This window comes from Copidosoma floridanum, unplaced genomic scaffold, assembly GCF_036245765.1.
Source record: "Copidosoma floridanum isolate Cflo_tuat_1 unplaced genomic scaffold, Cflo_Japanese_pri ptg000014l, whole genome shotgun sequence".
NCBI lineage: Eukaryota > Metazoa > Arthropoda > Insecta > Hymenoptera > Encyrtidae > Copidosoma > Copidosoma floridanum.
Window position 1 is genome coordinate 3,287,604 of NW_028321891.1, and position 15,652 is coordinate 3,303,255.

Consider the following 15,652-nt stretch of genomic DNA (forward strand, 5'->3'; position numbering starts at 1 on the left):
AGTAGTCACCCACTGGTCAGGAATGTCAGGAGTCGGGATATATGTGTAGGGTAAAAAGTGGAATAGTCACAAGGGAAAAATAAAGACTGCATTATTTAAGAAATAAAAAAATAATACTACATTCCGAATTTCATCTGGACTCTTTGCTTTGATACTGTTAATTGTAAAATTCGTTTGATTTAGAAGAGGTGAGTATTAATTATTTGTGTGATATTATTGTCATTAAAAACATAACCTTTTCCTCATGTAATTTTGTAAATACTTGTAATTTTAACTCGTTACGATTTCTAAGAGTATGTTTAAAACATTTTTACTTTTATCCAACACCATAATTAGGGCTATTTTTATTTTGTGCAAAAGTATATATGTGAGAATGTTTCTTACATTGCAGAAAAATGGGTGAACGCAAAGGACAAAACCTTTACTATCCTCCGGATTACGATCCTAAATTCGGAGGAATAAACAAATTCCAAGGTACTCATGCTCTGCGGGAACGAGCCCGCAAGCTTCATTTGGGTATTTTAATTATACGATTTGAAATGCCATTCAACATTTGGTGTGATGGATGTGGAAATCATATTGGAATGGGAGTCCGATACAATGCAGAAAAAAAGAAAGTTGGAATGTACTATAGTACTCCTGTTTATCAATTTCGTATGAAATGCCATTTGTGCGATAATCACTTTGAAATAAAAACTGATCCAGGGGTATGTTTTTCTCTTCTAGCCCTTATTTTTCCATATGTTGAAAACCTTTCAACACATAGAAATTCCATGTTCTCTTTACTGTTTTTCAGAACTTGGACTACTTGGTTATTAGTGGAGCCAGAAGACAAGAAAATAGATGGGATCCCACAGAAAATGAGCAAGTAGTTCCAGAGACAAAAGAAGTTTCTCGGAGATTGTATGATGATGCCATGTATAAATTAGAACATTCACTGGAGGATAAAAAAGTTGCCAAAACTAGAGTAAATGCACTTGAAAGCGCTATTGCTGTGAATGAAACTTTATGGAAAGATGATTATACTTCGAATTGCACGCTTAGATCTTTGTTTAGGGTAATGTAATACTATTTGCCTTAATCTTTCAACAATTTATAGTTTTATTAATATCCCTTACATCTTCATGCTTGCAGGATAAGAAAAAAGAAATACAAAATAAATCAGCTATGAATCAAGAATTTTTGAATAAAACAGGAATCAATATTGATTTAGTTGATGAACATGAAGATGACATAAGATTAGCAAAATTATTATCTCAGCACAAAATGAAAAGTATGGGTGTTGTAAAATTTACTTACTAAATGTTTACAAAAAAACAAAATTTAACATTGTTATGTTGCAGATGCGAAAAACAAAGCTTTGCCTCTAAAGCGGCTGGTTTCTATTGCACAGTCGAAAAAAAAGTCAAAAAGCCGTTTCAGTTTAGGAGATAAATGCAAAAGTAAAAAAATTTTATTGCCCTCTGTACCAGCACTATCTAGTCCTAGTACTCCCAGTACTTCCAGTTGCAGTAGTAGCAAGTCCATTAGTATAACATCGCTCGTGCATTATGATAATACAAGTTCAGAAAGTGATTCTTAGCACTTACAATTGATTTCACAGTATTGTAAATATGTAAATAAATAACACAATAAGATTGTTGAAAAAATTTTATATAGACTATAATAAAGATGTATAAAAAAATACACTATACTGCATTAAATTTGCAAAATTTAAAGATATATATCACAACAGTCATAAAATAATTCCAGTAATCCAAAACGAACAATTATATGTCGATCAACTGCTCATTTGAGGTGGACATGATTGAGTCGTCTTTGATTAAATTTTTCTTGACAACGTGAACTTTTTTGTTTGACAAACAAATAATATAACAGTGATCATCGTAAACGATTGATATGTTGTCAAAACCTTCATGGGATGAAAAAGCTTTGGGATCCAGTTTGTCCGTCAGAGTGATCAAATTGGTCACGATATTGGCGATTCTCTCATCATTTTCCAGTTCGCCGCTAGACTGGAAAAAATAAAGTTATAAGTGCAAAGTAAATAAAAGATGGTGACTAAGTGATTGTACTTACTGTCAGAACTGCTCCATCCACAGTGAGCATCAGATATCCAGTTTGTTCGGAAACTCTTTCGATTGAGACCATCTTTTTTAAGAGAACAATATCATTATTGTAATTTATTTATAACATTAGGAAAAAGTAATAAGATACACAAGTAACTTTTTTCCTCGATGACTGCACTCACGGTAACAGACTTGATTTCCTTTTATTTTATTTTTATACGCCGCTGTCACTCGCGTGAGCTAACTGTTCAATCGTTGTCTAATTTACAGTGATGCAGCTGCGACAATAGCTGTTAAATCGGAATAACAAAATATTATATCTTCACTGTCACCCAACTACTAAATATGTAAACACCCCCCTGAATGCAATGAGAGATCCTTTTTCGATTAAAATTATTGTCAACCGTCACGAAGTCAGAAATCCCCAAATTAGATAAACCAACAGTCGGTGAATAACATCTATATAATAAGAAATAGAGATCTCTTCCGTACCTACTGCAGTAAATGTATGACAACACTCGGCGCGCGTAATTACGGCCAGTTACAATGTTTAAAAACTACTTTTTTAGTGAGATCTCGAAAAAAAATTTCAAAATTGTCAGTCATTTAGTTTGATATTCTATAATACGATGTTTAAAGGCCGCTAAATCGTTGGGATGGATATGAGTATTATTACCTACTCATATTAGGCTCAAAAAATTAATGTGTTACGCGTGGAAAGTATAATTATATACTTTTGGTTCAGTTGATCGAGTTCGGAGAGCGGACGAAGTTAAGTACACCCATACCTATATTATTTGTGTGTGCCCAAGAAAATACCATAATTCCGTGTTTCCGCAAACACGTAAAGGCCGTACGGCTTCCAGGAAGATGCTATCGACTTCTGTATTGTATATAATACGTGCATGGAGTTTTCTCAGCCGGCACCCATAGGTATTACCTATCAAGTCACAAGGAGACTTTGGCACAAGAGCTGAACTTTCACCGTGTATACCTACCTCACCTATACCCGCATAGCGCTCTCTGCTGCAGTTGCGTCCGGATGACTCTCTTCTTCCCACGATCCCGCGTGTGTGCAGTTTGTCTGCACGCGCGAACCCTCGGCTTTTCTCTCCGATGCACCTTCTATTTCCACAACATTTATTTTCCTATATTACTCTCCTCATATTTTTACTTTTCAGTCTTATGGGCTGTGTTATCATTACTACATGGTTTATCCCAGGATGAGGCAGCCAACAACTAACAGCACTTCCTGACCGTAAGAAAATGTTCGCTCGATTAATGCGTGGATTTTTTTTTACAGCGCTCGCATAGTTTGGAAAATAATTTTCAGAAAATCTGCAGAGTTTGTTGATACATTTCACTGCAAATGAGAAACAATGTACAGGCGCAAATATACCTGTTAAAAAACATGTCGCGCTTGAAACCGTCTATGCACATATTTATGTGACACGGGAGTTCAACGATGTAATAGGTGCATATCCACACGCACGCATAACAAGGATGACCAGAGAGAGATGACCGCGTGTGCATATGTACGTAAGTGTATACACTTTCACATTTTATTAGCATCAGGAACTCTCTTGCAGCCATATGTATATAGCGAGTAAAGTATACACATCCCTGTATAATATATTATATGTATCTCTCGTGAGCGCGCAAGAAGTGATCGAGAATCGAGACTCTAAACTGAGCTAATGATAATTGCATTGCCCCCTCGACCGGCGATCACATAAGACGTGGTGGTATATATATACATACGTATGTTTGTCGAACGTACGGTGGGCCTTTTTCTTTAGCCAAGTCTTTTTTATTCCGCGCGATCGTAATTCAGCTTGACGAGATCTTTTAATTTATCGAACGAGCATATCATACACGTCCATACTGATGGGCGCACGTAACGATTAGAGATGTATATCGGTAAGTATGTTATATACGATCGGTATACGGGGATCGAGTCGTTGTTCGGACCCGGAGCTGAAATTCCTGTCTTACGGCGGTTATATCGCATTTTCATTTCCTCTTTGTCGAAATACTTATATATGCGTGTATAATATACCTGATATTGTACCGACAACGTATTAGAAGGCAAATAAATACCCATACACGCGCATGTATCGGACCGATCAATGACGGACACAGAGGGGGCCGCGGAGAGAGAAAGGAGAAAAGAGAGATGGGGGGGGATGCAAAAAAAAAAAAAAAAATTAGCTTTCTCGATGAACGCATCTTACGTAAGTGCGCCGATGATTCTTCGGGCATCGGCAAGAGCGACCCGCCGACCGCGCATTTTGCACAGCGCCGCTATGCTTGTATTGATAGTATATATATATAATATACCTGTTAGTTGTTACATATATTACTCTGGACTTTTGCAAGGAGCGCAGATCACCTCTCTTCCTGCCCCCCTCTCTCGGTCAGTTGATGCCGAGGTGACCGAGGCGAGCTTTTACGCGGATCGAAGCAAGCTTCCTCGATGAAATTTCCAAGTAAAAAGCCCTGCCAGGGAATGATTTTTACCACTTTTTTTTTTTTTCTTCCTCCAGCGCTCGGGCGCTAGTCGGCCAGTGAAAGTTTATGTATACTAAAATAATTCTAGGCTCCAGATCCACTTTATTTGCCTATTTGTATCATTTTATACATACATAAATTTGCTTATGTAATATTAAACAAACGTGAAGGGATGTTATAATATATATATATGATTTACGATTTTCCTGGATAAGTTTTGAAGCGTCGCGTAAATGAAGACGTTGGTGCGTTGCGTTGTAACAATTCAATCGACTCGAATAAACGATTCTTTGTCCGTATATATACTTGCGCGATTTCGCAATAGTTAAACGCGCAACGTGTAAATTACGAGTGCGTTGCTTCGTTGCAGTTGTCTTTTTCTTTTTTTTTTTTTTTTTTCTTGAAAATTGTTTGGCGTCTGGCTGCCGTGATTATTATTTATTCATAAATTAAGGGTATACCATTTTCCGCATTCCGAAAAAATAATTCAATCGAAAACGAGCTTGCGCAATATATATCGCATGGTATAAATGCCTGCGCGTATGTATACCTACGTGCAACGATGCTATAAAAATTGTACATTATACGGACGATGGTTTCCACTGAAGCACGAAAACGCTAAAATTATACGGGGAGGAAAATTAAAAATTATTTTTTCCATCGGCTCGTCGATCTTTATTTTTTGCTGCTATAGTAAAAAACTAAGTAACAAATCATTAACAAATTGTTTTCACTTTCGAAATTTTACCCTACACTTTTTTTTTTTTTTTTTTTTTTTCGGTAATGAGGCTAGATTTTTTGCTCGTGAAATAATTCTTGCTTATCGTGAAAGATTTTACGGCCAATGACAGGCACTTTGGTTACGTGTCGTTTTTCCCCGCTTGTGCATTTATACATACACAAGCGGATGACTTAATATAGCAAATAGTCAACTTAAAACACCGAGTTTACGTAAAATTAAAAAATCAAATATTGATACTGCTCTCGATGCCTCGTAATTAATCATCAGCAAGGCACTACTTAGTAACGAAATGTAAAAAAAATCCATCTAAAAACAATTTGCCACAGCTATGTGGCTTTCTCCGAATTTTAGGTATAAATAGGTGCGAAAAAATCGTCAACAATGTTACAATGAAAGTACATATACCTACAATTTTACGGGCCGTTTAGTTATGTATATATACGTGCATGATAATCACCTCGTTTGGCGTGACACGTAAATCAAAAGAGAGACCACAGGCCAAAACTCGTGGCGTTATCGCATTAATTAATTAGCCATTCGTCCTCGGGCTGGTTACCTCATTTTCATAAATATTTCAATTCGTAAACATTGATGGTTGTTTTTTTTAAACATATTTACATAAAATAAAATAAAATAAAATACAGCGTCCTTTACGTAGGAATTGTCTTTATTTTATACAGGTGACCGTCTCAACGAGTACACGTATGGACCTATATATATTGTACGCACAGGATTAACTTACGTACAACGCGGTGGCTTATTTCCGAAAACGCACGCATCACACGCGCGCGTACCAAAAAAAAAAAAAAAAAAAGAAAAAAAAAAGATTAAAAGACACGTCCGATCGAGCAACCAAAAAAAGAGGGAGAGAAAGAGGATACTCGAATACCCATCAGGGACTTTCGCATTCTTTCGGCTCAAATGAATTGGCCATCGGACCGTGAAATCGAGAAGCGTTGTACTTTTTGCCAATGAAGTAACCACCGTATTTTGTGTACACACACATATATATATATATATATATATATATATATATATACATGTAGGTATACCGGCGATCTCGCGTGTGCGCGCGTATATACGTGCGAGCAGCTGCTCGACCCGTTTTCCCGCTGACCCAGATGTATATGTATAAACACGCGCGCGCTCGCGAGATCGACCGATGATGATGACGATGATGCTTTGCCAAATTTCGAAACTCACGCGCGATCGATCGCAACACTATTTTTTTTTTTTTTTTTTTTCTTTTCTTTTCTATTAGTATAGATTTATATGGTGTATACACTTATGGCACATCGGCGGACAATGGGGGCAAAGCTGCCTCCTCTCGTCGAAATTCGCCACCCCCTCGTGTACAGTATGAGTACACACATACATATATATATGTAGGTACCGCGAAGAGTCGTGAAACAAGTTTCGGTTTCGGCGGTCGGTGAAAGGTGTCGGCTGACATCAGGGAAGCTGCAGGAGGCTCTGTATGATATGTGCCACTGCCAAGGAAGCGAACAAGTGTACATCCATACGTACCCACACGTGTATTTTACTTACAACGCGTTTTAGCTTCGGGCATTGCGTTTGTACACACACACACACAAACACCTGTGTTTATAATTACAACGATGGTAACCTTCCTGTCGTTTTCGTTGCTTATGGGCCATTAACGCCGAATCTAATAGCGAGGAGTCGCGGTCCACTTGTCAAACGTCGGACGAGTCCTTGGCGGTGTTTGACGAGACCGAGAAGTAACGCGGTGAGCATACAATCGAAGATCTACATGTGTGAGCTTTCAAAGATAAAAAAGAAAAAGGGGTGTAATATGTAGAGCTGCGGTGATCGGTAGCGGGGCCGCGCCACGATCTCGCTCAACCGGTACATGTACATACACACAAATACATGTATATATATATATGTACAACACGTACCGGCGAAAGTCCGCGCTAGGGTCAATGGCAGCGCGAGGAAGTTCACCTCTCTTTTCGTTACTTACACTCCTTTCCTCCTCTCTCTCTCACTTTTTTTTTTACATTCGTGCACTCATTTATTCGTATTTTCATTTTCTTTCTCCGATTTATTCTCGCCTCGCGACGGGATATTATATAGTATGCGCTTTTTTTCCACTTTACTCCTTCTTGGCTTATATAACGCGTCCCGCCGCACAATACGTTATAGAAAATAAACATTTTCACCATCCCCGCGAGTAAATAATATACATACATTACGCTCGTTCTTCGTCTCTCTCTCTCTCGTTTTTTTTTTCCATTTTCACTCTCTTTCCTATATTACGAATGACTGTAATGGCAAAAACTCTAAAATGATATGAACTACGCGTAGATATATCGTGTACCCCATGCCATTATTTGACTCTTTAGCTTTGATGTACAAGTGCGGCGAGGCACGCGCGCACTCGTGCTTACGTGTATATACGCATGTGCCCATTCAAAATATTATAATACACGTAACTCGAAAGTTGGTTAAGCGTTGCGAAGAAGAATATACAATGTAAGTATACTTAGTTCTAGTTTCTGGATGATGAAAAAGAATATTGAAACTACCGTTTGACGCGCGTAGCTATATATATATATATACATCTGCGTGTAAAAAGTCTTTCGAGCCACCGTCGTGCAACAGGAGAAAGACTATACACCAAAAGAGAGCGATGAGAGAGGATATTGATTGTGCAATGCAACGGATACTATAACTTTCTTCGTCACACCCATTAAACTTGAGAGTACAAGGTATTATGTATAAAATAAACTTTTCAACGAATTCATCATCATGTACTCTCTTGGGCATGTATATTTATTTACGCGAGGGAATTCGTGCACGCGGGTATTAAGAAAACCATCTAATCCAAGAGGGCCGTATAAATTACGACGAAGGCGTATATTCACGTAAGTGGGGAATTACGAAAATGTGCAAAATTACAAACGTGTATTATGCGTATGCGTATTATGAGTGTCCCGCACTTGGTGCATTACAGCGTGACCTATACTAGGCGTACGTAAGCTCAAAATATTCAGGCATACCCATGTGAAATGAATTTAATGTAAAACATATAGGTATATTTAATATAATAAATAATACAAGCGAGTCAACAATCGAGTCATCGGAATTGAAGAGACACGCTCCATCGCAAGAAAGTACGTATTATATGCATATACATATATAATATTATTATACCCATCATGTGCGAAAGGAATTTTCACCTCTCTTAGAGAAAGCATATCGTATACGTGCATACATGTGCACGTATAAGCGCACACATATATGCGTCCGAGAGAGAGAGAGAGACTCATCCTTCTCGCCAGATTCCCTTTCGATGCGGGTTTACCTTTCCTTTTTCACGAGCTTCTCTTACTCCCGTCTACCACGAGGATATTGAGGATATTATACTTATCTTTTCGTCTTTCCGTCCGGTGTTGCTATGTTGTATCGTATAAAACACACAAAAATTGCATATACGTACGAAAACCTTTTTTCATATTTGGTGGACGTCGCGCTCCTTGGCTCGACTTCCTGATAAAGTCCTTATATATTATACACTCCCTTCTGCCACCCATAGTGATTGTCGGATCCAAGGAAATGGCCCTCCAAATATCTGCCGCGATGCTTGCCATACGCTAGAAGGAATGGGGTTCCACCCACTCTCACTTTCCTTTTACTTTTCGAAAAGCTTCGTCAGCCGTACATATTATATACGTGCCTACTTCAAGTAAATCTCGAGTTTATTTGTATTTTTGTCTTTTACGATTTCTCGATTTTATTTTTCTTTACCTCCTCGACCTCGTACCTGCGAGGACTAACGCCGCGTGAGTTGGATCACACACGCTGCTGCTGTTGCTCTCGTTTCGTCATGTAAACCTATATACGCGTGACATAATAATTGACGGAGCGTATTTTTCATTAACAAGAGACTTCATGCTTGTGTTTCTCACTCGGATTGTGTTGCCCAAATCGTTGTTTGAAAGCTAATGGCCATATCCGATTAAATATCTAACGCACGTAAGTACACATGAGTACGTGAGAGTGCGTGGAACCGTTTTTGTTGTAAAAAAAAATATATATATATATAGATAGATAAATATACACGAAATCGGTGTTACGCGTGTAGGAATAGCCGCTCGCGTTCCCTTTTTACCTGTCTGTTCGGCATCCCGTCGTCGCGCGCGTCCCATTGTTTGCTAATGCCTGTACACAACATAATACCATATCTTCCCACTCGAGGGATCCTCACGGGCGAAGGTACATTTGTCGATAAGTATATATACACCTGTGCGCGTATACTTGACGTCCCGCCACCTGTTGCTTTTGTGTTTCATACGTATATGTATATACTTGCACAGTCAAGTGCACTTTTGAGCAGAGCAGGTGTGCGTGCGTTGCTTATGACTCGAAGAACATTAGAACCAAAAGCCCAAAACGTGAGAGGCCCCCCAACTCCCTTTCTCTCTCGAGCGTGTTTTTAATTAAGACATTTCATAATTCTACTACATGCATGTAAGTACGCGCGAGTACTCTTGGTATACGTGATGCCCCGCGTGTGCGTTTACGAGTCGAAATTGTTGCTCCTGTTGGACATTTAATAACCCCCGGGCGCCTTGATGCAACACCCTGGATTCAGTAGACTTCAAAGGAGCAAGACTCTGGAGTTTTAGGTGTACTATAATACTTGGTTCTTTTTTTTTTTTTTTTTCTTTTACCACAGCCTCATTAATAATGATGATGATGGCAAGAATATTCGTACATGTATAGAACAGGGCGTTTAGTAGGTGGTGTGAAAGTTGGAATTATCGTTGTACGTGTATTTTAGCCATTCAACCGTAAACCTTTGTGGTTGTTCAAAATTGTTTCTCCGAAATTTGGGTTGCATAAGGATGTATTCTTTCTTTTTCTTTTGTTCAGATGATCCTCCTCTGTTGGCTTCCGTGAGGATAAATAATCTTGACCGAACCTTTGGGGGGATTATTTTTTATTTTTTTTTTACAGAACTGTCAGTCAATTTACCTTGTCGTTTTTTTCCCTTTTTTTCAACTGTTGCGCAAGGGACTGTGTAACTCCACGTGGAAAGATGAGTTGATATTTCGTTGTTCCATACGATGATGTATTTCGATTCATCTCGTGAGATTTGACGAAAACATCCGTTTCGGGGAGGTCGAAAACCATACGTCCTTGCCGATAAATATTTTACATTTTGCAACGCAATTATTTTCTCCTTATTGATGTATCCATCATATTATTATAATTATTATTATTTTTTGGGGCTCCTTGTTTATGATCATCATCGGTATTTATGCTTTCCTCATTCATGAGTCGAGGAGAGGGCACGATTATAACGTTTTGCGAAAGCAGTGTCAACCTAAGTTACGGGTATCTTTATATATATATCAATAAAGCCGTACGAGCTTCCAAAGTCATTTCGAAAATTATAATGACGATGATCGCTCTTTCTCGCGTTTGCGGAATTCCGCATGATAATTTCGGGAGAAACTTTGGGAATACTTTTCGGGACGAGAGTAGAGAGTGAGAGAGACGCGCCGAAGTGCGCGCGTGAGTGCCTAAGCATGCATAACAACACGCCGAGGAGAAGGTCGAAGGGGATAAATGGAGAAGACAATTAATTGGCCACGGGGGGAGGGGAGAACAAAAAAAAAAAAAAAAAAAAAAAAAAATCAAAAGGGAACGAAACGAGGGAGCACACATAATATACAGGTATAGTGGCGCGGACCGGAGGAGATGAGATTCTTTATTGGCCGTAACGAAAGCCCATACTGAAAATAGAGTTTTGCTTGCGCAACGGCGTCGAGCCGTGACGGTGGCTATCTCGCTCTTACACACCGCCTCGGCGAACAAAGCAAAACAGACAGAGATGGAAAGTGAGCCGTGGGCTTCCGAAAAGACCACAACTTTCCCTGATAGGTATATTTCTCTCCCTTAAATGTCCGAGAGGTATAGGTGGTATATACGTAGTCCAATTTAGATGATCTCGAGCGGTGAATCTGCGCCTTTCAAAGCACCCGAGATCTGCGGTCGGAAGCTTGGGAAATGTATGGACCACGATTACTCTGTCCTCTTATCCGTCGTTCTAGCGAAATGAGCTCTTCAGCCGTTTACTTTTTTTTCTTCCTGATCATCAAACGGCGCATCTTACATGAAACACTCGCATTGCCCAATGTAATACACTTACGCGGCAAATTTGTTTTTTTTTTTTTTTTTACGCTCCACCCCTCCCCTCCCTGCCTGGCTTTTGTTTCACCAAGTGAGACGAAATATTTTTCGCTTTTACACTTGCAGCGTCACCGCAACCGTGTAATCCGCATATATATACACAGCATCTCTTTGATTGCGACGTCAACGGCCATCGCGAAATCGGCACGGGATTAATGATGATATGTATTTCGTACGAATTTCGAGCACATCGGGTTTCGATACTATGGTGTTGAGTAATCGGCGATTCGGCCGAAAGTATACGTCACGAATGGTGTTAATGAGATTAACGCGAGGATGTACACTCTGTCCGTTGAATCGGGGAGCGCACGAAGGAGCACAAGGGATCTACCAACGAAAACAAAATCGTTCCGAAACAACCTCAAGTTTGCCAGTGACGGTACGATTCGAGAAAAAAAAAAAAAAAAAAAAAAATACTATTGTGAAAGTTTGCGCCAACCTGATGCCCATGGTCCAGCCGAGCGCTATTCTCCACTGTTCTCATTAATGACGCTCTTTTCCGCTCGTTTTGGTACCATGTATTTTTTTTTCTTCCTAATGTGTCAGCTAGACATGTAATTTACCAAATTACACCCGTGTATGGATTTAATCAATCTTTTGAGAAATTTCGTCAGAGCTTATTTACAATTGTCCGATTACATATTACGGGAGATGTAAAAAAAAAAAAAAAAAAAAAAAGGTGAAGGATGTATTTACCTCGTTAGAGAATTTACCTCGCAATTTACTTGATTGATATACAAGCGTTTAGAACGAATACTGGATCATTTGTTGAAGCGATTTGTTTGAAAGTGAGACGTACGTGTATTTATTTGTTACGAGATACAATGATTCTCATTGACCGCAAGAGTAATGGCACTTATTAATAAGAAAAGTTTACACGACGGTAACAAAAACACTTTCTATTCATCGAGCACTGCAGGTAGGTACACACGCACATTTTTCCTCGTCTCTTTTTCTCGCTTTCTCGAATTATTATATAGGTACACGGTTACCATAATCACCAAATGACAATTTGCTCGTATTTATATATTTATATATGTATACATATGTCCTTGCATTTGCAGAACATCACGTACACTGCCGGTTTCGTCTTCCTGCAATGGAAAGAAAGAAAGAAAGAGAAACAATGTAATGATTTTCATGACAAAGTCCAAATGAAAACGTTGAACTCCATCGAGATGAAGTTATACAATTTTTACCACTCATCCTGCTTGTCACGCGCAGTCGAGCCTGGTAATAATTAAGATGCGCGTGAGCGATGCAATCGGACGTTTTTGTTGTTCCGAAAAAAAAAAAAAAAAAAAAAAAAAAAGGGATGAGAATGACTTTTTCTTTCTGTCCGTCTTGAACCACTAACGCGATTACAAGGGCCTTGAAAACCCCGGGTTCGCGCTATCATCGGCATCAGACCGCACTCATCGTGATTATCGATGCCGAAGAGAGGAAAAAAAAAAAGAAAAAGGAGCGAATGCTCGCCCAAAGTATATCCGGGTCACGCGGAGCCGAGAGTATTTTTCCTTTCTCGCGCTTCCTCGACGCGTCCACTATCGCCCGAGCTCGTTGTACGTATGTATATACATCCTGGGTGGCAATGATTTCGCAAGAGAGCAAAGGAAGCTGATGATGATGATGATGATGATGCCCGCGGGTAATCGAGGATAAGAGTGTACAGAGCCAAAAAAAAAAAAAAAAAAGTGCTTTCCTTGTGCCCGCAAAAGCACACCCGTCGTATAATTTATGCCAAACTCTTGTACCCACATCCTTACATCTATCGGTACAATCCAACGTGGAGTAGGTACACCTACTTTCGTTTCGCTTTTTTACCGAGCGTCAGGTTGTTGTGTTTTTTATTCGACGTTATTTTTCAAAGAGCTCTCTCTCTCTCTGTACGTATCGTGAGGTTGAAGTATTTTTAAACTCTCGTCCCTGATGGAGCAAAACCCCGGAGACACGTTGAAGCGCGTGTCGCGAGGGGTGCACGCAAGCGTGGGGCATCGCCCGTCATCGGCGCGGTGACAGCCGCGCGAGCCAATCCGGGAAGAGAGCGGGAGATTTGCAATAGCGGCTTTGCCGTCGCATCTCATAGGTGATGGCCTCTCATCGTCGTCCTCCTCGTCGGTGGCGGCGGCGGTGGCGATGGTGGTGGTGGTGGCGGGCCGAACGGCGCTCGCCGGCCGATCGTGTATAAAAGGGGCCTCCAAGACAACACCGGAGCATCAGTCCTCAAATCAGGGACCAGCAGCAACCATGAGGGCATACCTGGTAAGTTGCTGCACACACATTATCATCGTTAATACTTTTTCACGTCTTTACACGTGGCTGTATACTTTATACGTATAAACATATACGTATATGATGTATATACATACATACATCTCCAAACGATTCGATCGATTCGTTGCAGATATTGGCGCTCGCCACGGTGGCGCTTGCCCGGCCGGAGGCAGGCTACTCGTACCAACAGCCCAACCAGCCCAGCGGCAGCTACGGGGCCCCGAGTGGCGGTGGAGGCGGAGGAGGTTTTGGCGGAGGTAGCGGTGGCTTCGGAGGCTCCGGCTTCGGTGGAGGCAGCAGCGGAGGTGGTTTCGGGGGCTCCAGCTTCGGAGGAGGTAGCAGCGGCGGTGGCTTCGGGGGCTCCGGCTTCGGGGGTGGAAGCAGCGGCGGTGGTAGTGGCTTCAGCAGCGGGGGCTTCAGCAGCGGCAGCGGGTTCGGCGGTGGCTCGGGACTCGGGGGTGGCAGCGGAGGTGGTGGTGGTGGCGGCTTCGGGGGTGGCTCGGGAGGCGGCACCCTCATCCAGAAGCACATCTACGTGCACGTGCCACCACCCGAGCCCCAGGAGGACCGGCCGATACGCAACTTTGCCCCTGCCGCCCCGGCCCAGAAGCACTACAAGATCATCTTCATCAAGGCACCGGCTCCACCGACCCCGACCGCCCCTGTGATCCCGGCCCTGCCGGCCCAGGACGAGCAGAAGACCCTCATCTACGTGCTGGTCAAGAAGCCCGAGGAGGCCCCCGAATTTAGCCTGCCCACGGTCGCCCCCACCCAACCCAGCAAGCCCGAGGTCTACTTCATCAAGTACAAGACCCAGGTAAGAGTCCAAGAGGTCTTCTCCGACTATATGATGCTGGACTCGCGCCCAGTTATTTGGGAGTGCGCGGCCCTTTATCGCGTATTAATCGAGACAAACGAATGATTGCAGAAGGAAGGCGGTGGCATCGGCAGCAACGGACTCGGAGGTGGACTCGGAGGTGGTCTGGGAGGTGGCTTGGACGGTGGCGTTGACAGCGGCCTCGGCGGCGGTGGTGGTCTCGGCGGTGGTCACGGAGGAGGAGCCGGTGGTGTCTCCGGCGGTGGCCCGAGCTCGAACTACGGACCCCCGGGCGGCTCCGGCCCCTACTAGTCAATTCACCCTCCCAGACCCCGGTTCGCGTCGACGGTACATCAACGACCGAACAACCAACCCCCCCCCCCCGAGCTGCTCTCCGGAAGGCCGTCATCAGCCAAAAGGCGCGTGGGGGCCATCGGGGGAGCCGTCGAGCTCGAGTTGTAACATAGCCCCACAATAGCAGAGACGAGAGCACAAAGATTCCTCCGCTCCTCCCCGGGGATGAGGGAAGGAGGCGAGAGCGAAGAAGAATAAGCGACAGGACGAGTAACACGGGAGAGCCAGGAGCGCCGAGACGACACAATATGTTGGGCGACGATTAGCCGCTACTGGCCTTCTGCGACTGTATTATATTAATGCTAAGCGAGCGCGGGCCGATCGTGCATCGGTCCGATCCGCGGGCCCATCCACCCGTTGGATCCGAAAATCATCATCATCTTTTTTTTTTTTTTATACCTACTTTTTGCAAGAAAACGGTGGCGAAATAAAGCTTTTTTATGTATTTTTTTACATAAACACTAAAACTACTGGTGCTTTTTTTTTTGTTACCTCTTATACCCTCCTCTACACTGTGTCCTATATATGATCACGTCGCACAAAGGAGAATCAATAACATTTGAGCTATTCGATCGCGAGAGGGAGGGAGGGGGGAAATAATCCTTTCGAGAAGCTTCTGGGAGTCGAATGTATACGAGGTACTCGAGCCGACGGAGGATA

The 15,652-nt window shown here is 42.0% G+C and overlaps 3 protein-coding genes across 4 annotated transcripts; 2 read left to right on the forward strand and 1 right to left on the reverse strand.

Moving 5' to 3' along the window:
* Window positions 1-23: 23 nt before the first annotated feature.
* On the forward strand, window positions 24-1,684 carry LOC106638215 (coiled-coil domain-containing protein 130 homolog). The gene is made up of 5 exons (XM_014351287.2): window positions 24-188; window positions 392-707; window positions 797-1,057; window positions 1,135-1,273; window positions 1,344-1,684. The coding sequence occupies exons 2-5, from the start codon at window positions 396-398 to the stop codon at window positions 1,580-1,582; spliced, it is 951 nt and encodes a 316-aa protein (XP_014206773.2). The 5' UTR covers window positions 24-188; window positions 392-395; the 3' UTR covers window positions 1,583-1,684.
* On the reverse strand, window positions 1,674-2,415 carry Lamtor4 (Late endosomal/lysosomal adaptor, MAPK and MTOR activator 4). 2 transcript variants are annotated; one of them, XM_014351285.2, is made up of 3 exons: window positions 2,252-2,415; window positions 2,080-2,151; window positions 1,674-2,015 (listed from the first exon to the last, which is right to left on the reverse strand). In XM_014351285.2, the coding sequence occupies exons 2-3, from the start codon at window positions 2,149-2,151 to the stop codon at window positions 1,770-1,772; spliced, it is 318 nt and encodes a 105-aa protein (XP_014206771.1). In that variant the 5' UTR covers window positions 2,252-2,415; the 3' UTR covers window positions 1,674-1,769. The 2 variants fall into 2 exon arrangements, with proteins under 2 accessions (XP_014206771.1, XP_014206772.1); XM_014351286.2 differs by having other exon boundaries at window positions 2,227-2,415.
* An 11,322-nt stretch (window positions 2,416-13,737) lies between these two features.
* TwdlT (TweedleT) lies at window positions 13,738-14,950 on the forward strand. Its single transcript, XM_014351281.2, has 3 exons — window positions 13,738-13,809; window positions 13,952-14,638; window positions 14,750-14,950. The coding sequence occupies exons 1-3, from the start codon at window positions 13,795-13,797 to the stop codon at window positions 14,948-14,950; spliced, it is 903 nt and encodes a 300-aa protein (XP_014206767.2). The 5' UTR covers window positions 13,738-13,794.
* Window positions 14,951-15,652: the final 702 nt, after the last annotated feature.

Coding starts and splice junctions, on each gene's coding strand:
- LOC106638215 (XM_014351287.2), top strand. CDS start 396: ATGGGTGAACGCAAAGGACAAAACCTTTACTATCCTCCGGATTACGAT. Junction 708..796: donor AAATAAAAACTGATCCAGGG/GTATGTTTTTCT, acceptor ACTGTTTTTCAG/AACTTGGACTACTTGGTTAT. Junction 1,058..1,134: donor CGCTTAGATCTTTGTTTAGG/GTAATGTAATAC, acceptor TCATGCTTGCAG/GATAAGAAAAAAGAAATACA.
- Lamtor4 (XM_014351285.2), bottom strand. CDS start 2,151: ATGGTCTCAATCGAAAGAGTTTCCGAACAAACTGGATATCTGATGCTC. Junction 2,016..2,079: donor TGGATGGAGCAGTTCTGACA/GTAAGTACAATC, acceptor TATTTTTTCCAG/TCTAGCGGCGAACTGGAAAA.
- TwdlT (XM_014351281.2), top strand. Junction 14,639..14,749: donor TCATCAAGTACAAGACCCAG/GTAAGAGTCCAA, acceptor GAATGATTGCAG/AAGGAAGGCGGTGGCATCGG.